General features: G+C 48.2%; 1 protein-coding gene across 1 annotated transcript in view; it reads right to left on the bottom strand.

The window, feature by feature from the left end:
- The window catches only part of LOC122389555 (protein pelota-like), a 29,898-nt gene extending 6,308 nt beyond the window's left edge, over positions 1-23,590 (bottom strand). Inside the window, exons 1-7 of the mRNA XM_043381709.1 lie at positions 23,380-23,590; positions 21,478-21,570; positions 13,616-13,766; positions 12,757-12,870; positions 12,347-12,487; positions 10,061-10,283; positions 3,044-3,236 (exon numbers count right to left, since the gene is read on the bottom strand). Coding sequence (XP_043237644.1) covers positions 3,044-3,236; positions 10,061-10,283; positions 12,347-12,487; positions 12,757-12,870; positions 13,616-13,766; positions 21,478-21,570; positions 23,380-23,420 — 956 coding nt within the window. The 5' untranslated portion in view covers positions 23,421-23,590. The remainder of the gene's footprint in view (positions 1-3,043; positions 3,237-10,060; positions 10,284-12,346; positions 12,488-12,756; positions 12,871-13,615; positions 13,767-21,477; positions 21,571-23,379) is intronic.
- Positions 23,591-25,185: the final 1,595 nt, after the last annotated feature.

Here is a 25,185-nt window from a genome sequence, read left to right as displayed (position 1 = left end):
TCATTGCATTTTCTTTCAAATATTGCTGTCAGTTAACGCTCAATGACAATGTCAGAGACATTCTCCTCCACAATAGCAGAAGCATCCACTCCAGCGCTCCAGGCCATATTTCACGCTCAGATCCATACAGCGCGGTCCCCCAGCTCGTGACGAAGAACGGACGAGGGCCACGACACACAAGCACACTGATGAGATGGGCGAACAGAAGTCATCACTCCCTATTCCTCAGCCGACGGTCATCTCCTCCGGTCTCAGCGGGTGGGGACCTAGGTTCATTGCCGATGGTAATTGCTGTCCACAACAGCGGGAAAGATAACAGCTACACACGGAAATGGATACTCACTACAAGGAAGCCGTTTGTTTGTTTGTTTATTGGCTTTAGGGCGCGCCGATTACTGGGGTCATTAAGCGCCCATTACAAGGAAGTCTAGAACAAATGGATCTATTGATACAATACGATGTAGGTCGAGAGACGAAAAAATGTGCAATGTGAACGAATGGTATCCGAAATGTTGACATCTTATTGCGATCCCCTTCATCCCTGTTTGCGTCGTCACTGTATGGCAGTTCCGTGCAGGATCAATAAATCCATTTGCAATTCATGAAGAAGGCACCCAAGAAAACCTAGTCTTAGGATCGAAACTTGGGTACCACGCAAAGTTTCAGAGCCCGCGTCTTTCACCGCACGTGTTTTGCATGTGGCATTCACAGCCGCCTCAATGGAAACTGGAAAGTCCTGTGGAATATTACCATAACAAAACTGCGGTAAAGGTAAATGAATACGATGCTATGAAGGTGGGGCATTGAGCTTGAGACCGGGCATTGAGCTTGCCGTTAGCATGCCGATTATTGATGGTAAAACTTCGCTAAGGCACTATATCACCCAGCAAAGACGTTAGATGCACAATGTGATATATGCTGTATAGTGTAACTATACTGTATAGTGCACAGCACTGCAGGACGGCAATCGACCAAACTAGAAGGGTTCCATTTGTACGACACTATATTTCAACCCCTTCACGACTGAGAGCCTTGGTGATGCATAAAGCTTACTGTTAACAACCTTACATCGTTCGCCTCGCGCCTCACTATAGGGGCATGAATGTTCCGGCATTGATGTCAGAATTTGACACATCATGAGCTTCAGCGTTTCGCATTATTACGTTCAAGACCAGACGTTGAACGCTCTTCCTCGAGTTCGAGCATGGCCTGTCTGGTAGCGATACGACATTAACACGGTCGTATTTCACCAGTGCAGTCGAGCTTACCATCCAATCATGATGCTCGTAAAATGTGACTATAGGACTGAACACTGTACGAGCGCCATAGTATCTCATAAATTGGGTCTCCTCAGAACTGGCGCCCAAATGGACTGACGGGACAGGAAGACAGGTAGACAGTGTCAGTTCCCGACTTCAACAGGTCTCCAGATCGACACGCAACACGCTACGCTGACTTGGTGGGAACGAGTTTCAGAGCGTGTGGCATCCTTGATGCAACCATCGATGGTCAGAGCGACGGCAAAGTCCACTCGCACGTCCAAGTGGTGATATGTTGTCAGACTTTGGTCGTAACTGAGACTGAGATCGGTCCTATCAGTAGTGTTTACAACACCGGCCAGCTTTTCTATCACTAAGAAACATACACTTGAAAGTAAATAAACACTGCAGGTAAAACCAGTGACAATTACCACGGATAAACGAGCAAATATATTACTAACATATTTCGTATTGAATTCGATATTGTTATCCGTTGGTAGCACAACAGGCATTTTCTTTTAACACGATTCTACGGTAACTGAAAGGTAAAAAACTTTCGAACAAAACAAGAAACACAAAGCAATCTCTGTACACAGTATTTCAGTGAAAATTGAGCTCCACTTTACCGTAAATATACGTCTTCAAAGAACGGCTTAGGTCCCTTCAGCCACCAATGAGTTCCATTTAAGCTTGGCGTTTTGGCCATTTCAAGTAATTCGAGAAAGGGAGAAGAAAAACAAGCCAGCGGTTGGCGACTGAGAACAGTGGCAACCAAAGTTAGCCCGGAAGATCATGTTACTTGGATGAGTTGAAACTGTTAACAGGCAGAGGTTTTCGACTTCGCTGATGGCAACTGGCGCTAACTTAGGAGTTTGGGAGTCACGTCCAGTGTCGCGGACCGCGGTAGACTCAACTCGACTCGACACGACAAGAATCGACTTCCTGACAGAGCCGCAGTCTGTAGGACGAGACTCTATCTGCTACACAAATGCGGGACGCCAAAAGGTGGCATTAAAAGGATATTGTGGGAAAGAGACCGAAGTTTAACCAAGTTTCATCATAAAAATCACACCCAAATGTAGAAAAACAATGGACGAAGTACCAATTCAGACTTTGATTTGACACAAATCCAAATCCCCAGATGGTTAACATTTGTGCCAATATACCTACGATGAGTTAGATTCACCATCAAATACAACGGCCAGGGCGTTGGTGCCTCTGCAACTACATAATAACCCTACAATCACCAGCAGTAATGCATAGCTAACATGGCTAAAAATATTTAGACAGAGATGGTGCTCGGGGATGAAAAATAGTCCTGCTGGCTAACATTTACTGGGCCGTTCCATCACATGTCAAGAATTAAGCTTTACTCTGCATAACAGTATGCGGACTAATCTTTAAATGTCACTTAAACCATGCTGTAATGAAAACATTCATCTTCCGCCCACGCTGATAAGTTTGGGCCGCAACTCAAATAAAACATTCAGGCTGGATAAATTGCTACTCCGACTGGCCCAGGAACCACGGAAAGTCATCCCGGTTTAACGCTACCACCGGAAGTGAGCTGTTGAGTTTCAGCCAACATAGCGTAATGCTATCAGCAGACTGACGGACACTACAGAAAAAAATATAAGACAGACCGCCACGGACCTGTGACAGGCCAGGTTACAAACGGACGAAGCGGTAATGACGGAAAGACACGGACAAACGATCACCTCACATACAGACAGATAGACAGCACATACCCGAGCTGCCTAATCTCATCCCGCTGCCGCGCCCACCTGAACAGTTTGTCGGAGCAGAGCAGCGTCTCGATGGCCTGCGCCTCGTTAGCCATCTGTACGTGCTTGTAGCCGTAGTAAGCCTTGGCCGGGTCGTCCTGAAGCGTGCGGTAAAACTGCTCCAGAGCCTTCACCTCGCCGGCAGCCTTAGTGTCGGAGAGCCGCGCGGTGACGGCCGGGTCCTGCAGCACCTCTGGGGGCGAGGCAGGTCAGGTCAGGTCAGGTCAGGTCTCGATCACATAACCGCTTTACAGCCCTAGTCACCTTCAGTCATTACTCATTGTCGGCCTTCTGTTACGATACGCCGGGGAACTCACCACCACCTGCCAAACACCAAGCGCCTATACCGTCTGACAAACAAGTGCAGGGTGTCACCGGTGTCCAATTACCGTTACCGGGCCGATGGCAAGACACATACGCTGCAAAAAACACCGCACACGGCCGAGCGGCGTCGTCCGTCAACAAGTGCGAGGGCGGAAGAAGCCTGCCCAGTGCCCACGCACGCTGCCGCTAGAGGATAGAACGTGGCTGTGGTACAATCAACCCACCAAAGACACCAGGAGTGGACACCAGGACGTGCGAGCATCGAAAACTTGACAACGCTTAAGTGACGAATGACGATGCATGTTTTTGCAATATCGTAAAACTCGAAGTGTTTTGCCTCAGCCTATTATGTTCTACCCCGTAATTGGGTACTAAATTCACGCTGTTGTATTGCAGATTAAGCGCAAATGCCACTGGCCACACAATTTCAAATTGAATGGTGGTGCATTGCGTTTGCATTGCGTTTCGGTAAGCCACAATGTATACGGTAACGCCAGTTTGGACGACGTATTTGAACGGAATTATATGCAAACATAAACAACTTTCCCTATCAAAATTAATAACGCTGTAAAAAAATCCCTTCCTTCAATGAGTGTCAAAAGCAGCTCGTTACACTACAGGATGATTCTGTATTCATTAGCAACAGATGGAAAGGTTGCCACATCATTTTGCACCATCATTTCGTTGGCCACTAAAGCAGTTTGCAGTTTGTTTGACAATGCGTTGTTGCACTACGCTGCTAATCTATTATAGACATTTGCCTGCTTTTGCATAGGCATAACGAAGCATTCCATTTAATACATAGAGCTCACAAACACGAACTTAATATCTCAATTATTCGAAAATATAATCCAGATTTTGAACAAATTTCTTGGAACTTTCAGCCGGAAATTTCTTTTTCTTACGATTACTATTTCCATCCTACTATTTTTTAGGCTCGCTCAGTGGTGAGGAAATGCATGAAAAAGAACAAAAAAGAGCGCCGAATGCCAAATAGGCTACGGGGTCGGCATGTAAAAAAAAACATTTACACGACTCTGGCGCTGAGAGACAAGCATACAAAGCGACACAAGCTCTAAAAGGCTGGGATAAAATGACTCCCCATTGAGGCGGGCGTGACGAAGTTCGTTTCAGCTGCGCCAAAAGAGGCCACTTTGTGCTGCGTGTCGCCAGCCGGCGACTCCCACGTGTCCAGTGGCGTCAGAGTCGGCGCCCACTTAGCCGACTGAATGGGTGGGTCGGCGCGACGGTGCACGGCCGACACGGCGCCGAACGGGGGACGGACCACGCGGAGTGAGTTAGTTAGGTATCCGGCGACCCAGGGAACAGGGCAGAGCACGCTCAAATAAAATTTCACAGAGACATGAGGGACTTCGGCGAGTGGACTTCGGTGGTTAGGCTTCAGGGTGCTGTGAGTATTGTTAATGGGTCATCGTAAAACTGTGCATCACATCAGTGGCGGCGGATTCGATTTTGGCGTGGGGGGGCAAGGTCCCAGTCGAGATGATGTCATAGGCGGATCCAGAAAGGCGTTTTCGACATTGTAGTGGACATACCCCCCCCCCCCCCAAAAGTGTCCCAAATCCAAAAACTCCTCGGATTTCGATTCCTTATGGGGAGGAGCCTTTTGCATGCTCCTTTTTTTGCTTTTTTGCTGCTGAACAGTAAGAAGCAAAAAAAAAATCCTGATAAAAGTGTTATTATTAGGAAACATAAGGTACGTTTTGTCTATTTCGGGCGATGCAGGGGCCAGGAGGAGGGGGAGTAAATATTTGCTTTAAATGCCCGCTCCCTGGATCCGCCAGTGGACGATGTAACGCTTTTCGTATTGCTGTACCTATTAGAAAAAAGCTCCCATGGGAAAAATTGTGCCATAACCCGATCGCATATCAGATGCTGAAGAACGGCGCCAACCCTTTTGAAGTAGGCAAGCGCTATTCTTCAATGAGGTAACTCGTTACCATTTCCTCTGTTCATTTTACGTTCGATTTCCGTTTAACCTTCCTCTATATTTCTGAGACAGATGAGGGAGCGCGGCGGCGGGCTGGAGTGAAGGAACGGTAGCCTGGAACGAGAATCCAGAAGCTCTGGGTGGGGCGTTTCTTTATTAGGGCTTTAGCCCGGCAGTTGCTGGGGTATTTCGCCACCCACCGTTTGCTGGGGGGGGGGGGGGGCGTTAAACGCCCCCAGCCGATAACTCGAGAACCAATAGGCGCAGCGAAACGCACGAGGCGGCAAACGAAAGAGCGCGACGAGACGCTTCAGATGAGTACTTTAAAGTTGAATTTTGAGGTCACAGGTCGGGTCAAGGTCAGGTCAAACACCTGAAATCGGGCTTTCAGTAGCATGGACTTCAGGACTTTGCAATGGGCGCCTCTCGTCACAAACTCTGTCAAAACCGTGCACAATCCATCATATAAAGCCTACAAGAGTGTCAGCTCCATGTAGGGGTCAGTCAAGCATAGGTCAGGGTCAAGGTCAGGTCAACCGGGTAGGCACATATCCCCGAAAATCAAAACTGATATTCGCAGCCTGTGACACATGTTTTATGGGTAATTAGGGGCGTAGAACACGATGGTGACATTCATTTTATCATATGTGTACGTGTTTGGCTCAAAAAGTTCAATTTAAGAAATGCATGTATCATGGTCGTGAAGTGGTCACGAGAAATTGCCAAGATTCAGTTCAAGATTTTGGAAAATGCGGAACGATAATCAATAATCGAAGATAGCCATTTGATTTTTCATGGTATTGGCAGTCTAATGGCGTTTACGGCATGTCTGTATGTCTATTCTGTGATTTTATATGATTTTTTGAACATAAGCCGTTTTTGGTCCAAAACTCAGAAATCATGACGTCACTAAAACCTCGATATTTCAAAAATTTTCCGACCGATTTTTTTGAAACTTTGGCACAATAAACTTCAATCAATTCCCTACAGGTACCCAAAATTTGGCGCGCCTGCGGCGCGCCGTTTTTATGCTATGGCCCGGCGAAAAAAGTGGGGGCGTTAAACGCCCCCCCCCCCCAGCAACTCGCGGGTTAGGGTGCGCTGACTGCGGTAAGGTTCAAATTATTACATCAAATTTTGCCACGACATCTACCGGTTCAGGCACTCGAGAATCAGCGGCCAATGATATCTGCAAAGACGAAGCATTTTCCAACCCAGCTTCAGCAGCCTGGTGTCAGGGCGTCTCAGGTGGCTTTAATTACAGTTGCACATACCAAGCGACCTCAGTGCAGCCAGTCTGTGGCCGAAACCATTCGGAACAGACTTCAACGAAAAGTGAGACAAGGTTAGTGCTATCGTTAAGTGCCATTATAGACTTGGGCCCCGTTGGCTTGACCCACTGGAAGGTGGTAGTTATCAGACGCTGCAGGGCATACTCATTTTTTCCCAAATGCCTTAGATTTTGCTTTCGTGCTCCTAGGCGGCGGAACGGGGAGGGCACCGGGGCACCGTGCCCCCTTTGATTTTGGCATTTTAACGTTAGCGCTATGGGTGTTGCATGGAAAGAATGGGACCAAAAGTCGGCAGTGCCCCCCCCCCCCCTTAATTGAAGGTGTTCCGCCGCTACTGTTCGTGTTTGATGCTCTTTATTCTATAGCCAGCTTTTAGACAGATGGGGCCCACTTATGAGCAGTGCCCTAACCCTCAAAAGTTTCCAACATTAATTTTTACTTTTTTAATAGTGAAATTGAAATAAAGCGGATACTGAACTGTGAACATCCAGTGTTTACACTGGCCCCACACCAGCCTCCGAATGCCCAAAGCAGATCTCTGATGACTGGCCTTTGGGTGTCATACCATACCGTGCATTGGTCAATGTGGTAAATGTGTACGACCTCGGCGTTTACCATTTTATGCGCTGGAAACTGTTGCGCTCGAAAAAAAAAATCCGGGGAGTGGCTTATTATGAGCGCTCATTAGTCCTAACTACCCGCAAGCGAATGGCTAGCCCTTCCGTCTCCGCTCGCTTGCGAATTGGCATTTATGTAGGTACAAAATAGCGGCAAACAGCCACTGAAGGTATGAGTTGCGTCTCTTGCACACTTAAAATATCTCTAAATCGAATCTGAAAAGACAAAAAAAAAATGATATAAAGCGGAAATGGTTAGCATTTACACATATTCAAAAGGCACCGTTGGACAAACTGTAGGAGCGCATAGCTGCAATATCAGGTTATGGAAATTTTCCTCATGTTTAGGGCACAAATTATGGAGGGGCAAGAATATACGTTTGCCCCTCCTCCAAAAGTTTCTTAGGGGACGATGCCTCCTCTGCCACCCCGTATCCGTCGCCCCTGTAAGCGATCACTGAAGGCCTGGGTTGCCGCTGCGTCACGTTGACGCTTATAATGCCTCTAAAACTAGGTTGAAGAGAGGAAAACTTCAATTGAACGCGAACGCTTGCCATTTAAGAAAGGCAACGTATGATAAAGTATATGGGCATCTGGTTACATCTTCAGATGATCGAACAGCATAATCAGGTATATGGTTTTTTGTCTAAGCTTTGTCACAAATTATGGGGGGGGGCAAAAAGATACTTTTGCCCCCCCACGAGTTTGCCAGGGGGGCAGCTGCCCCCCCTGCCCCCCCGAATCCGCCGCCCCTGCATCACATTGCATGCTACTGTATTACATAATGACAGACAGTTGAGCAGCGGCTCAATTTGCTGTAGTTGCAAAGATAAGTATATGAGGCGCAATGGGCATTGGACGCATGTATTTACCCGAGTGACCTATAATCATCCGCTATGGGCCAATGTCCATTGCTGCCTGTCATCATGAGCTTTACATATAATTGATAGCATCACATAACAACATCGCTCATAGAAGTGAAACAGTGGTGAGGCGATAATGCCAGCAATTACTGGTAAACGTGTAATACACTAGGGGGGCTGCCAGCCAATATTGGTCCCCAATGAACGCCAAATGATGATGTCCGGACCAACCCATACCACACGCCATTGAGGCTACTCATATTGATGTAGCCATTATTTAGTACCATATCAGGTATTCTGACATACGGCACTAAAGTATGCCACTAAAAAAGCTGCAAGATCATTCTAAACAGCGAAGTCCACCATCGGGAATAATAACTGAAGGTTTGTGTTCAATAGTTAAAAACACTCTTCGCTAAAATTGTGTTGTTCTTTTTAAAAAACAAAGACGTCAGAATTGTGTTTTCTATGGGGGAAAAATAACAAACCTGAGTTCCCGGAAATCTTGCATCAGCGTATCTGCAAACTTTGAAGAATCAAAATATGAAGTGGAGCATTTTACTCTAACAATACAGGGAATACCAGGATGACGCAAACGTAAAGTTTCACTCGGCTCCGCTATCACATTAGCATAGCATTAAAATAATTACGGTACAGCCCTGGCTTTGAGACCACCCTGGTACGCAGATCACAGACTGTTCTAAACGAAAAACAGACGACAGTGCTCACCACCTCGTCGCAATATCACCACAATTTTATCTCGTGGACGTTTATATAACTTCAGCTGGTGCTTATGCAGATATTTGGCCCCATTAAATCATTAAGTAAATGTTCCGGCATGAGTAAAGGCGTGGCGTGGTGAAACTGTACGCAACAAATCACGAATATCTTCAGCTGCAGATTATCAGTTAAACTAAACTTAAAAGCAGAAGCGAGGAAGTTCTTCGATTAATGAGCAGAGATCGTCACGGCACCCACTCTCTCAAAGCCATCTACCCCAACACTTAACACCACCAGTCCTCCCCTTACTATACGAGCTCCGACGTTTCAATCAGTTTTTCAACTCTGCTCAAACTGCATTGGCAGCCTTATGAGTCTGTCATCACGCAGTGCCGGACGTTTCCCGGTACAGACAACCAAACGGTGAAGATGGAACTTAATCACGCCATAGTGTCAGACAGACCCCGAAATCGCTGTGCAGCATCTTGTTAATGAATATAACACGTAATGAACTGGATCACCGTAGCAATCCGCAAAAGTCCTCAGAAAACACAGAGCGAGGATGAATAAGTAACACCGCTACCGCAACAGTACAAAGCTTTGACTCCTTTTTAATTCACTCCCGACACGGTATAGACCATGCGATAAGACTGCGAAATACATGGGTCAGAATATTCGCCATGCATTAGGCCGTTTCAGTGACGACATCGTCCATTAGGAGCCACCTCATGATGGAACCTGTTAGATCCCATATTATACACTATACAGCACGTCGGAATGTGACTACCAGATGTTGCAATTTGAAAGGATTCTGCATCTAACCAAAAGAAAAAAAAACATGGAAAGACGGCAAGCCGTTTGTTTGAGCAATCGTTTCAGATGTGACATGTGACATTGGCGTGTTAGCAATGTTATGTCTGTACAGCGCTATTAAAAAAAAATCCGGTCAATAGCATAAAACTGTAATGCAATGACATTATATACAACATATCTGCAGAAGCAGAAATATTACCAAAGAGTACGAAAATTTAGAGTCGGTACTCTAAATCGCGGAATTTTACCATTTAAGAAAATAGCGATGTCAGAGGCTGGATTGCGTCGAAAATATTGATAAAGCCTTCGTACATACTCGTATTCTGGTCCTGTGCATCGCTGAGGCCTAATGCACGTAAAAACCACTCTATAACGGCACCAGCAGCTGATGCCCACCCATCAACAGATGTTCCACTCCGACCCGCTATGTGACTGACCTTTGAGCGAGTGTTTGAAGCCGGACGAGGCGTGTACCAGCAGAAACTTGCCCTTGCTCTCCAGCAGCTGTTTGTTGTCCGTCTTGAACGCCATCTGCCACATGTACTCGGCGAACTGGTCCTTGACGAAGCCGGGACTGGCGATCAGCACACACTTCACCACGTCCAGCCGCACGTGGCGCAACACCGCCTGCATCACCGTCTCGAAAAACCTCTGCAGGCCCTGGGGATCGAACGCCACACACCCGCGGTCAGATTGATAAAAGCAGTGGTAAATGGGGTAAATCTAACTGGCTAGGAGCCTTTTGAAAAGCGCAAAGCAATCCTATTACGACAGAAATAACATCCGTTTGGTATGAATTCATAGCCATCAAAACCACAGGAATATCACACCAAGGGCAACTGAATCACGTACATACACTCATCGGCTACCTCTGGATAGTAGGAACTAGGAACTGCACCGAACACCGCCATACAGCGACATCTGGTGTCCATAGTGAAATGGTACGCTTCATACATCGGCCGCTGACGCACAGTGGGCCAGGCGCATCAAAAAAGCGGAATTAAGTCGAAAATCAACTTCGGTGAAATTCCTGTAATTATGGGATAGAGTATTGTAAAAATGTCCAAAATTTCCGAATAAGCAAGTTTCCTTTCCCTAATGTCAAGGCAGATAATGCTATAACGTCGCAAAGTAGGACTTACCGACTGGAGATGGAAATGACTGCTGTGTGCCATTTTCCGTTCCCCCGATTCAAAAGCTCTCAGCGTAAAATCATTAAAGTTATTCCGTACAAAATAGCTTAAAAAAACAGCCGGTATTTCTGCGCATGTTTCTCGTACTCAAGTTCCCGGGAACTATTTCATGCTTACTAGTAGCGGTGGGGTTTACAGTGCCTGTTCGGAACCGTGGTAGTGCAACGACGCAATGAATTTATATAAGGATATAAAGAAAACGTCACCGAACAACACGAAGATATTTGCTGCCTGACTTTCCTCAAGGTGTATAGCTTGCTGCCCAATCCAAATATTTTGCGCATTTTTGCGCGAAATGGACAAATAAGGGTTTAACCCTCGCCGGCATAGGCCTTTTTGCATCCCTCGACGGCACAGGGGGATGCGACCCTCCTCGCGTTTGGCCCCTAATTGAGCTAGAGCCTCGCGGAAAAAACCATCGTGTAGGTCGTCATGAGACGAAGCCAACGGTACCCGGTTTTAAGGTCATAGTTCAAATGGTGACCTCTGAGGTCAGGTCAATGGCCGAAAGTCGGGACTTGTTAGAACGTCGTATAGTGTGGCTGCTAAGGGGTTTTTCGGGATGCTGATCACGAATATCATGTTAGTTTTGATCACAGATGATGTCTTCATGCATTTAGGCCAGGTCGGGTCAGCTCAGGTCAGGTCAACCAGTATGGGTCCTGCCGGGTATTCGTAGTAGGTGTCAACCCGCCTCTGACAGCTTCGTAACATGTTACGAAGGCACCAAAACTACTTCGTAAATGTTCAAATGGTTCCTAAATTCGAATTCAGCTCCAAAAACTAGCCCAGAAACATGTAAAACTCGAAAAAGTGAACCGAGGTCAGCGAAGGTCAATGACCTGACCTGACCTTCAGGTGACCTTTACACCCACCCTAAAGCATGGGGGCAACATCATATCACATGTTTGAACGCTTGAAACCACGAAAAGACTGCAAACGCGCGGCCAATGCGGCATAGTGCCCGCATGTCCCAGGCATATGTGCAGCGCAGAAATTAAATAATGACGTCATAGGTCAGTGACCTAGCGTAACCAATCAAATTTGAAAATGGATATCGGATTCGGCTTTAGCATGATATTTTACCCTGTAACGAATCATTTTTGGCACCGCAGCTGTGCTCATTGATTTAATTCCGCTTTTTTGAAGCGCCTGGCCCACTGTGTGACGCCAGCGCCACAAAACTCGCCATCTAGAATATGGAGGCCTCTGAGGAGCTAGCATTTCGCCTAAATATGATAGCACGTGATATGATAGCTCGTACATAATAACACATTAATTGCCCCCGTAGCGTGAAGTTGAATGCAATACAATGACAACATTCGACCAAAAAGTTGAGATCATATGTATCATGTCAACGTCCGTCCATGCCATCTAAAACCGTAAAACGACAGGATCGAACATCGACACTGCAGGAATAGTAAAACAACGAGCTGACAGCAGTGAAAGTCACCAACACAGCGACAAGGGGTTTCCCAAGTAAACTTACTAACTCACACTTAGCCACCAGTTACTTCACAAACACCTCACCTTCTCGTGCTGCGAGGTGTGTCCCTTGCGTTTCCTGGGGATGGACTGGTCGATCTTGGCTCTCACGATCGTCATACAGGAGGTGACCAGGCAGACGTGAGCTATACCCTCCTGCATAACCACCGCGGCCAGATCCGCGTGCTGCCCGGCACACAGCGTCACAAGGTCACCAGGGCGGCCAAACGGAAAATCAAGCAGAGATTACAGGGGACCTGGCAGCGGACGGAAGAATAAATGAAAACAGCGATCGTCAGCCAGCAAAGCATCTGCTCTGAATGTGTTGGCAAATATTTTCCTACCAATAAAAATGCAACCTTTCTGTTACGATATTTCACGAAAAGATGTCTTTAAAACGCCCAACCATCATCACAATGACCGAAGCTAACTATCGTCGTCGCCAGGGGCCGTACCTGAGTGGGGTCACAGGCCATCTCCACCCGCTCGATGGAGATGGAGTCCCAGTAATTCTTCTGCAGAGAGAACTTCCGGTTGGCTTCTATGTCCAGGGTGTGGTACGCTCCCATCTGTCAGAGAGAAAAATAAGCTCGTAAACCAGAAAAAGGAACTTCTCTCCTGCACTCGTGACACTTAGGGCCGGATAACACAGAAACACGATTCCCTATTTCAACCACGATATGTTAAAAAAATAAACAAACGCATCTGACAGACAGTGGTTTTACACTTAATATTAAAATACTAAAACCATCAGTGATACTGCATTTGGCAATTTGTTAAAGCTAGATAAAAAAAAATGCACCAAATAAACTGTAGGCATAGGTCGTCTACCCCCATTCGGAGCTGTCTGGAGCAGACCTCCGAAATGCTTCAATCTAACACTCTGGACCCGATACTAGCGCCAATGTAAGATCAACCGTTTACCCTTCGGTACACAGTGTTCCATTATTCAGACTTTTTGGTGGCAAATCACACCTAATGGGGAAAATACTTTCATCCCTAAAATATGAATGACCGACTTTACTTCATCTCTGAAAAAAGTTTCATGTATTCCCAACAGCCAGTTTACATGTCACTTGACAGTTGATGCACCCACATCCTTTTGTTTCACACCCTGTCAAGATTCTGACATGAAATCCTGGTTTAGCAGTTGGCATACAAATTGGCATTACACCATTTTGCAAATATACTTCGGTTATTTATTTCCTTTTTTCTCATCCTAGGATTTTTTTCTTCATCGGCACACCCAACCAAAATCCAATTTTAGAACACTATCGTTACACCTTCTCGTAGCTCGCTAAGGCGGCACCGTACCTTGACATACTGGTTCTCCTCCACGTTCCTGCCCTTGATGCGCAGCACGGCCGCGTGTGTGTCAAAGTCCATATCCTCCGCCTGAATGGTGAGCGTGGTGCGCACTCGGTTACTGGAGGAGGAGCCCGTGGCCGACTCGGTCTGCACCTTCCTGAGGGCGGAGGGAGAAGGTTACAATGTAACTGGACGACGAGCCCATCGCCGACTAGGTATGCACCTTCCTGCAGGTGAAGGGGGGCGGTTACAATGTAACTGGACGACGAGCCCGTGGCCGACTAGGTATGCACCTTCCTGCGGGTGAAGGGAGAAGGTTACAAAGTTACTAGATCGGGAGCCCGTGGCCGACTCGGTCGGGTAGTAACAAGTACCCGGACTGAATAGTAGCAAGACATATATGTGTATTGTGTACTGTACACTGGACATGTCGAAGGAACAATTCACTTTCATGACTACTGCTTGAGAAAGAAGAAAATGTTACTAATAAAACTCACTCAAGTTACTGCATAAGTCGGATTAATATGGAGTTTTCTGTATAACATTTCAATGCTGCATTGTCTACTGTTTAGGTATCAGGCTGACCTCTCCATAAAATCCTGTGGTGATGCAAAATACACATCGGTTCGCATAGGTTGCAACAGTATCTTATCACAATTGGCATTGCTCAATAATGATGATTTTTTGGGGGGACAGGGGGCGCGCCTCCGACTACAAAGGCACCCATAACGTCGGACTGTTAAGCATAAAACACTGAATAAAATAGGTTGCAACCGATAAAAGTTAAAACACCCTTCTGCACACAAAAACATCTACTAAACACACTTGACGACTATACACATGAAAATTTCACCAGACTGAAAGCCTCACGGTTCATGCCGAACTAGGACGAGACGACCCGTCGGCTCCACTTGCGCTGGCTCGTACCTCGTTATGCGGCGGTCACCGCAAATGAGGAGCCCCCCTGACAACAAACCTGCCCCAGGGGTTGTCCGCCAGCCTGGTAGGTGGCCCAGGGAAGACCGGGAAGAGGGAAACCTGATGCCGGAAAGTTCGATCAGGGTTGTTCGATGAGGTAAGTTTTCGTTAGCAATACACACAGAAACACACATATGTAGGTGGATTGTGGATCCACCTCGGGAGAGGTGCCCCGAGGCCAGTTGCATGCAATTGCAACTGAGCATCCTTCACAATCCGTGATCCCGGTATGGCGGGAAACCTTAGCCAATCGGAGTGCCCAGATTGGTTGTCATGCCAACGGTTGCTTGGCAACGACTCAGAGTAGGGAGTCGGAGGGAGAGCTGGAGAGAGCTTAGGACAGGGTGATGGGATGTGTTTTTGTTATTGCAGCAACGTACAATATAAAATGAACGGACGAACATGAATGAGAGCCAAGATGACTAAGACGCCCTTGAATAACTTGGGGTCACATTCGGTCAGGAACGTAAACCGCGAAGCATGAAAAGCTTACAATGGTGGCAGCGGAAAACTTCCTTCTCATTTTATGAGCTCTCGAATGTCACTGATCTGTAACGGCTGCAATACTGTCATCCAAATACACCTAAAGATCCAAGTCTATCGTCCAAGATCTTCTTCTGATTTTGATGACATCTCAATTCAGAAGTTAATGCCTGACACGATTTGAATCAGGCTGGAGCACTGATTTGATTTTGAAGACGGCAATATGCAAACTGCAATGCTACGCTGCAGTGTGGACGATGCTAGTGCGTGACTCATTCAAGGCTTTATTTGGTTGATTTTGTCGCACGACAGATGAGCGGCAAAAGGTCATGTCAGGCACGTTGCCGGTGATCCAATGGTCTGTTATGCACGAATGATGCCAGGCAAGCTACCAAGCCCTAAGACCTCGAGGAACAGTCAAAGCATGGTCTTATGTTTACTTTCGTGATGAAAATGTCGGTGGTGAATCGTTCTGCTGGAAGATACATCGAGCTTTTGCAAGACACCTATTTCAAGACCGAAACCAGTCAGAATATGCAATGTTTTCAATGACTTTTACAGTTTGTGTTCAGTAACTTGCTCTCCGAGATAATTTCTCCGGTAAAGAAAAGCCAGGGGCGTCCAAGTGGGACATAACATGATCTAAAAGACTGGGACGCTGCCCCAGAAGTGTTTCTGCGAGGTATCCGGGTAAATGGAGCTGCAGCAGCCTGTTCCGGTAAGCGAATGGCGGCTCGGACTCGGTCGCAGAGACGGGAGTGGACTCTTTCGCAGCAGGGAAATGCTGAGGGCTCTAATGTGAACGATTTGTGTGTTAATGATATAACAATGTCTTCATTGGCGCTAGGTTTGCCTAAATTTGATGGGGATGGTTCGCTAAATAGGTTCGTTGAGGATTTCACGATTTATGCTTCCCTTCAGGGATGGGATGACGCGAAAAAGCGAACGATTGTACCCCTGTGTTTAATCGGCATTGCCAGAGACGCATATGACGCTATTCCAGAGGGCCGCAAGGAAACGTTTGATGATGTCGTATCGGGGCTCAGGAAAAGTTTTGGTGTCCCCAGCTCGCTAGAAAAGCATCTCACGCTTCAAAAGCTAACTTATGATCCTAGCGAATCACTTGACAACTTTGTCATTCGTTTCAAGAAACAGATGGCTGGTGCTTACCCAGGCCAGGTCTCTGACACGATCTTGCTGAATTACTTTTTGTCAGCCCTTCCCGCCGTCTATCGTAGCGCTGTCATTGCTGCGGGGATCACTAGCTTTGAGGATGCGGTAGGAAAAGTACGCAATATCAGGAGTGCCGCTTCGGCAGCTGGTGATATTGGCGCCTCCGTGCGACAGCTCGATCGCTCTGACTCTGATTTGATCCAGCAGCTCCAACGGAGGGTGAGCGAACTGGAGAGTCAGCTGGCTGCGTCATCTCTCGGGATGTCGGCCGGCACGGTGACATCGGCTCCGAGTCAAAGGTCAGCTCGAGCCAGGTCAGATCCTCGCCCGCCATCTGATCGCCGGACAGACAGCCCCAGAGTCTGTTGGACTTGCGGTGAGTCAGGCCATGTAAAACGGACATGTCCCAATCGGAACGATAGCTGCTCACTGTGCGGTAAAAAGGGACATCGGCAGTCGATGTGCCGGGAGCGCGGTCAGGGAAACTAGCAGAGGCTCCGGGAGATTCCGGAGCCACAGCCAGCAAACATGTTCCCCTAAGTCCGTCTATGACCTTTACGGCTCGTGTCGCAGGGGCAGAATGTTCGTGTTTGCTTGATACGGGGTCGAGTTTAAATGTTATATCTAAAGCTGCCTTAGATATGTTGCCCCGCGCACCACGCATTCAGCCCACGGCGACCGTAGCCCGCACAGCATCGCAAGAAGCTCTTCCACTGCTAGGACGTGTAGTTTTGTGCTTTGAAATAGCAAACTTGCAGTACACAATACCGTGCTATGTTTCTGATAAGATTGATGTTCCCGTTCTGCTGGGTCTAGAATTTTTGCGCGTGTGTCCGTGTGTCATTGACATGAAACGGCGCTGTCTTATCTTGGCGCCCGCTGAGTCGGTGAGATCGATTTCGGTTGAAGCAGTCTCAGTAGGGAAAGTCGTGAACGCAAAAGACATTTCAGTACCGCCGGGTGCTGAGCTCATTTTACGTGGATTTTTGCCCAACTGTGATTACAGGGGACCCGCAATGGTAGAGCCAATCCTGGAAATCGAGAATTTAGAAATTGTTAGTGCTTTAGTGAATGTTTCAAGCGATTCGGTTCCAGTTGCCGTCCGAAATATCAGTTCTGAGCCGATTTCAGTTCCGAGACGCTCTGAGTTGGCTCAGTTGGAAGTTGGGTTTGTCGAGGAGTCCGATGTGGAACAGCGGTGTCAGCTAGCCACAGGACCACAGGACAAACCGCCCGATTTCAAGGAGAAAGTAACTCTAGAGGGCAGTAATATATCTCGGGAGCAAAAAGAGCGATTTTGGGACGTATTGGGGCGGTACGAGTCGATGTTTGACGGTCATTTGGGACATTCTGAACTGGTAACCCACTCTATCGACACCGGTTCCTGCGCTCCCATTCGTCAGGCTCCACGTCGCATTCCTCCACATCTCAGGGAGGAAGTTAAAGGTGCTCTCGATGAACTGGTAACCCAGGGAGTCCTAGAGGAATCGGAAGGGACATGGGCGTCTCCCATCTGTCTAGTGAGGCGTCGGAACGGGAAGTTACGCATCTGTGCTGATTTCCGACGGTTGAATGCTGAGACTACCGTTCCAGCGTACCATATCCCCAGGATAGACGACACGTTAGAGGCTTTAGCGGGGAGCTCTCTTTTCATAGTCCTCGACTTTAATTCGGCGTTCTATCAGGTGTCTGTCGATTCCAAAGATCGTGACAAGACTACTATTGTGACGCCATTCGGGTCGTACCGCCACCGGCGTATGCCCATGGGTCTGTCCGGGTCGCCAGCCACGTGCGCCCGATTGTTGGACATTGTGTTGGCTGATCTCTCACCCAAAGTTGTTCTGAGCTATTTTGATGACGTCATTCTACATGGTCGTTCATTCGATGAGCTATTGACCAATCTAGATACCGTTCTGGGTCGACTGAATGACGCAGGTCTGACACTGAATTTGAAAAAGTGTCTCTGGTTCCAGCCCAGTGTGACCTTCCTAGGTCATGTGGTGTCAGAGGACGGTCTGAGGGCCGATCCCGTCAAAGTCGAGAAAGTTCGACAGTGGCCCGTGCCTAAAACTGCTAAGCAGCTGGCACGTTTTTTGGGCCTCGCTGCCTATTTCCGGAAATATATATCCGGGTTCGCTTCCCTAGCAGCCCCTCTTTTCCGTCTGACAAACAAAGACGTACGATTCATTTGGAGCAATGATGCTCAGGCAGCGTTTGACCGGCTAAAGGACGCGCTGTGCAGCGCACCAGTTCTCGCCTTGCCCCGTTTCGACAAGGATGCAGGGGAGTTCATTTTAGAGTGTGACGCTTCAGATGACGCGGTAGGAGCCGTGTTACTGCAACGACAAGATGGAAAGGAGCGACTCATAGCCTATGGTAGCAGACGAATGTCAAAAAGCGAGAAAAATTACGGTGTCACTAAAAAGGAGTTGTTAAGTGTTGTTGTCTTTGTGCGATTGTTCCATCCATATTTGGTTGGAAAACGTTTTTCGCTACGGAGTGATCATGCGTCCCTACAGTGGCTGATGCAATTCAAAAACCCTTCAGGGATGCTGGCGCGCTGGTTAGAGACACTCAGTCAGTATTCATTTAGCATTGCTTACAAACCGGGGAAGGAGAATACTGCAGCAGACGCCCTCAGCCGCCGACCCGAGCCGACGGCTGACGTCGCGACACAGACCGAAGAGGATCAGTGTCGCCGCATGATTCACTGCCTCGACTGGTCTTTGAGTTTCATTAAGAATGAACAGCAAAGCGACGCGGCGATAGCGGAGATTACCGACCACCTCTCGCGGGGACAGAAGCCGCATAAGAAAGCGTTAAAGCACAGCGTGCCCTACCTTTCGCACTGGGCCAAATTGCGGTTACTGGGCGGCGTTTTGTACCGGGTTTATCGCAGGCGTCCCTCAGATGAGGATCAGTTGCAGGTGGTGGTACCACAGACACTGGTACGGGAGGTGCTCAGCTCGACGCACGGTGGCCCGTCAGGTGGCCATTTTGCAGCTGATAAATTGATCGCACAAATCAGAGCTCGGATGTGGTGGCCATCCGTTCGGCGGGATGCGCAGGAATTCTGCGATCAGTGCGAGCGGTGCGAGACGAGAAACCCTCCAGCTCCTGCACCGAGAGCTTCGTTAGGCCAGTTGTCCGCATCCCGACCAATGGAGGTGGTGGGAATGGATATTCTCTCGGGGCTGCCGTGCACTACAAACGGCAATAAACATCTTTTAGTCGTTGTTGACCACTTCTCTCGGTGGTGTGAGGTGTACCCTCTGCGCGATCTCACGGCACTCAGTGTAGCTAGGGTGCTGGTGAATGATTTCATTAGCAGATTCGGGTTACCCTCGCGAATTCACTCTGACAAAGGAGGTTCTTTCGTGGGCGACGTTTTAACTAAAACATGCGATATGTTGGGAATAGAACGATCAACGATCAGCAGTTGTCACCCAATGGGCAACGGAGTAGTGGAACGGGTCAACAGAACCATTTTGGCAATGTTGTCAAAGTATCTGGAGACGAGTGACCATGACAAGTGGGATGAGCATTTGCCCCTTCTGATGCTGGGATATCGGTCACAGGTCCACCGTTCACTAGGTTTTTCCCCACATGAATTGATGTTCGGGAGAAGTGTCAGGCTCCCAGGGGAAATCAGCTTGGACAGCCCTATACGGAATCGGTCTAAAACGGTGATCGAATACTTTGAGAATTTGCAAGCCAGTCTCCAGAAAATGCACACCGAGGCGCTGCAGTCGTCCAACTCGAGTCACACCAAAAATAAGGCCATTTATGAGACGAAACTGAACCAGTTTACTTATGAGCCGGGAGACAGAGTTTTGCTCCACCGAGGAGTAGTACCGCGAGGGCAGTACTATAAGTTTATCCGGCCATACAAACCAGCTATCATTAAGGCCAAAGTGAGCGACATGAATTATCGGGTGCAGCTAGAGGGCTCACGAAGGACAATCATAGTGCACCACAACCGGCTAAGTCCAACAGCTAGGACCCGGCGTCGCACACCCCAGACAGCGAGCGAGAGAGCTGTGGTAAGAGATAGGAGCGTTTCGGTAAGCACTGACAATCAGATGTTGAGCGCTACCCATCCAGAGCCCAGCGACCCCGCTGGCGGACCGTGTACCGGCAGCACTGCGGGTGCACCTGGGACGAGTCGGGCCACGGTAAGTGACTCGGGGAATAAGGTCGAGTCCGAGGATCAGACGGCGGCTGAGACTGATGACCGGTGCTCAGGATCTGAGTGGGACCCGAGTACGTCAGTTGGTTTGCAGGTAATTGAAGCCCAACAGGTTAAAAGGTCGCCGTTGCCCGTGCCGACACCCCGGAGATCGACGCGCCAGCGACATCCTCCAGACCGCTTCAACCCAATGTGAGTTTGTAGCCGTGTCGTTTGACACATATGTGTATTATGTACATAGTTTTCTTGTGTGAGCGCCACCAAGCTGGCACGGAGTCACAACGGCAATAAATCATGATTCCTGTTAACTCGTAAGCACCCCGACTGGTTGGAGTCATGCGCAGCCAATGCCGATTAAGAGGGATCCCATATCGGTAGCGAGCCAATCAAAGGGGCATTCGAGGGGTGTGATCATGTGCTATGAACTGCTTGTGTATTGCCACTTGTGTATTTTCTGTCGCGTATGTTAATAATGTATCGCGTCCGCCGCTCGTACGCCAGAGATGTGCAATATGCTCTGCACAATGGATCGCTTTCGTTCGCGAGCTGTGCGCTAACGAGCAGTGTGTTACATGTTAAATTAATCGTGCTTGTGTGCGTATGTGGCCCTCGCGAGGCATGCCCGTCTCTTCAAGCGCGAGCCCAGGTCTTGATTTGGCGATGGGGGGATGTAGGTGGATTGTGGATCCACCTCGGGAGAGGTGCCCCGAGGCCAGTTGCATGCAATTGCAACTGAGCATCCTTCACAATCCGTGATCCCGGTATGGCGGGAAACCTTAGCCAATCGGAGTGCCCAGATTGGTTGTCATGCCAACGGTTGCTTGGCAACGACTCAGAGTAGGGAGTCGGAGGGAGAGCTGGAGAGAGCTTAGGACAGGGTGATGGGATGTGTTTTTGTTATTGCAGCAACGTACAATATAAAATGAACGGACGAACATGAATGAGAGCCAAGATGACTAAGACGCCCTTGAATAACTTGGGGTCACATTCGGTCAGGAACGTAAACCGCGAAGCATGAAAAAGCTTACACATACAGCTAGCTCACCTGATTGTTGAGGCTCGAATTGCATCTCCCGGGTGGATGAGATTGTAGGCGTGCCAAATGTCCTCAGCATCCTCAGGAATCAACGCAACAATTCTGAAACAAACAATTAGGTAGGCAATCAGTTTTTCTTCCAAATTTTTGGAGTTATCCAGCGTAACTTGCGCAAGAATGTGGCTGAAGCCCTTCTCTGGTCAGTCATCTAAAAGTTGTCTTACTATCACATGATGGCGATCTGAGGTTGATCTGCCTGGCATTCAAGAACTTCAACCTGCCAGTGTGATCTGATTGGATAATTTCTGTAGTGCAAAATGTAATTTATTAAGAGCAAAATAACCCTTCAAGACTTAGCAGAAATAAGAAATTGAATATCTGTCTGTATCAGAAGTTGGCAGCAATTGCCAGCCCCCCCCCCCCCCATTCACTTGAGGTCAGTTGTGGGCATTGGGGTTAATCAAAATTTGTTTTCCAAAACTAATGATTAGTTAAGTATAATACCTCCCGACTGGAAAAAATGCCTCCACTACGCTGAAGTTCTCGGCGGAGGTGATGCGCCGAAATTTCGGCGCAAGGGTTTATGCGCCGAAATTATTTTACCAAGCCATGCTTCATGCGCCAAAAATTTTCAAGGCTTACTGATGGCTGCAGGCTGTAGCCACACACTTTTTGTCGAGGGGGGGGGGCTGGCGTGTGTGTGTGACTGTCTTCCAGTGACTACTGTCTACAGACGGTTGTTGGCACGGTCGACGGGATCGGGCAGACAAAAGACATCAGCAGGCCATGCGGGACCGAGCACCAGGGTTCGCTATCACAAAATCTCCTGACTCACAAACTCACTGGCATGTTCCATAACGTAACCTTTATTTTGTTGCCCGGCTCTGATCAGCAGTAGTGCCCAGCCGGTGACTGACGCCTGACGGGGCCTTCAACAGGCGTGGTGCAAGCACGGCCGATGGGATCGGGCAGATACCAGGCCACGCGGGACCGATTGCCAGCGTCCGCTCACAAACCACACGCCGGAAATACAGGAATCACAACGGTCAATACGCACACGATAGCATACGTTATCTGAACTAGGGGATCCGACAATCCATAACCTCACTCTGGATCGGTGAACTGTTCCCGCCGTGGGAGAGTCGCAATCAGGTTCACTGAACATGACTTAAATACCCTGAGACGAACACGAGACAAGATAAGTGATATTTAAGATGTTTAACTCCCGAAGAACCCTCGCCGGCCGAGGGGGGGGGGGTTGGTGCCACCCCCGGACGTTTTTTTCGCGATTTACGCCGAAGTACGCCGAAAATTTCGGCGCAAGCCGTCGATTTACGCCGAAGTACGCCGAAAATTTTGGGCGCAAACGCCCAACTACGCTCGAGTTCTCGACGAAAGCGTGCATTTTTTCCAGTCGGGTAATACCTCAACCTACTGCTTTCTCCAACTTCCAAGGCCATATGGATGGGCTATATGATGCCAATCTATGTTATGTTAATTTCTTCAGTTTTTGAAGGATCCAAAAGGAGGAAATCACCTTCAACTGAAACAATAAGATAATTTGAACTGCAGAGCTTTCTATCGCGTATAGGTATCATAAGAATCCGCAGACGCTGAGCCATCCAGCCATGACCAGAATAAGCTGGCATCTTTCACTTTTTCAAATACTGATGATCCTTGCAAGGTTCAGGTAGATAGCCTATAAAATTAAAATGTCAATGAACTATATTATATTATAATCATAATTCACTGGACAGATGTTTGAAGATGAACATAATTAAATATGGTCCATGTTGGATATATCTGAACTTCAAACAGGTTGTGAGACCAAATTAAAGGAAACACGCTAAGCTGAGGCATACTATATTAACACAAGAAAACAATTCATGCATCAAATAAAAGCATAGGTACCCTTTCCCGTCCTTGTCGATGTCCTTGCGCAATAACTTCATAATTGTTGAAAATCAAATAGTGCTATGATCCAAATGTCTTCAGACTTCTATTGTATGCACCATTAGGGACAAATATTGGACGCATTCAAACTATTGAGGCTTGAAAAAGTCTTAAAACTAGACTTAATCCTCCAACATCTATCTATTTCGTTGCACACAACACACACACATGTTTCTCTCACTCAGGTGCTTTTTAAGGACACGTGTTTCGGCTTTCATAAGATGGCGCGTTCGTAACATACAAATGACGTAACACTTTTTTGTAGTAAATTTTTCACTTGTAAGCTCTTTCTATCTTCACTAACAAAGCCTTAGATATGATATTTATATTCAATCAATATTTTTCGAAAACAATGCTTTGAAATTTGAATAAAATGAGTAGAGTTACAGCAAATGGAGGTCATTTCTTAGTTGCGTCACATTCGTAACTAGTGCGTGGAATTTATCTTGCACAAGCTTGAAGGGAATCCTTCGTATTGCCTTTCGTCCGTAAAGTAATATTTTGCTTCCTGTCACCTGCTTGTCAGAAGGCAGAATACGGCCTTATGCCGCGCCGGCCGTCGACTGTGGTGGTCATTTAACATTTTGCCGGCGAGGTCTGCTTTTTGGGCCCTCATACTGGCTGGCTCTGAGATCCCTACGCCGAACTCCGAGGGCCAGTGGCGGATCCAGGAGAGGGGGGGGGGGGGGGGGTCACAACTCACATGGCTCATGAATCCCCCTTGGGGCCCAGGGGCACCACAGGTCCGCCAGGGGCGCCACAGGCCTAGCAGGGGCGCCACGGGTCTGTCAGGGGCACCACAAGCTTGTCACACAGGCCTGTCAGAAGCACCTTCGGCCTAGCAAGAGCACCACATGCCTGCGAGGAGCATCACAGACCTGCCAGGGGCACCACAGACCTGCCAGGGGCACCAGAGGCCTTGCAGGGGCACCACCGGCCTTGCAGGGACACCTTGGGCCTGTCAGGGGCACCCCCGTCCTGTCAGGGGCACCCCAGTCCTGTCAGGGGTACCACGTGCCTGTCGGGGACACTTCAGGCTTGTCAGGGGCACCACAGCTCTGTCAGGGCCCAGGCCCAGGGGCACTAGCGGCCTAGCAAGGGCACCACCAGCCTCGCAGGGGCACAATGATCCTCTCAGGGGCACTATGGACCTCTCAGGGGCACCACGGGCCTGTCGTTGGCACTTCAGGTTTGTCAGGGACACCACAGTCCTTCCAGGGGCCTGTCAGCACCACCCACAGGTCACGAAATTGGTCGAAGGAAGTCATGTCGCATATCATTCGATTCGGCAGGTCTCCCTGAGTCCATTGGTGGCTTTCCCGACTCGCTAGCTCAATTCGATCGGGAATTATTGACGAAAAACTAATATGACCCTAATGACGTTATAAATGACGTCACGCAAGGTCAACATTGCAAAAGTGACTCATCGAACCTTGCAAAGAGTGCATGAAATCACGATTCTGTGTACTTGAGATAGTTGGAGATCGTTCCCGGCGCCAGAATAGCAGTTTTCATCTTTCCTATTGACTTATAATATGGTGAGTTCACGAAAATGACCTGACCTCATATGACCTTTAGGAAAAATCCGAGATGTAAAATTTGTGAGACTCCAAATGGATACTATAGGTCCTGCAAGTTTCATTTCCCTGTGAAAGCTCCTCTGGCAGTGAGGGCGTTGCGAAGTTGCGACATCTGAAGACCGTGCAGAGGTTCACTTAGGACGTCATAGGTCAGTGACCTGACCTGACCCGAAAATGCGGTTGA

This window comes from Amphibalanus amphitrite, unplaced genomic scaffold (genome assembly GCF_019059575.1).
Source record: "Amphibalanus amphitrite isolate SeventyFive unplaced genomic scaffold, NRLGWU_Aamphi_draft 000362F_arrow, whole genome shotgun sequence".
Taxonomy (NCBI): domain Eukaryota; kingdom Metazoa; phylum Arthropoda; class Thecostraca; order Balanomorpha; family Balanidae; genus Amphibalanus; species Amphibalanus amphitrite.
This window is presented reverse-complemented; position numbering and strand designations above follow the sequence as displayed.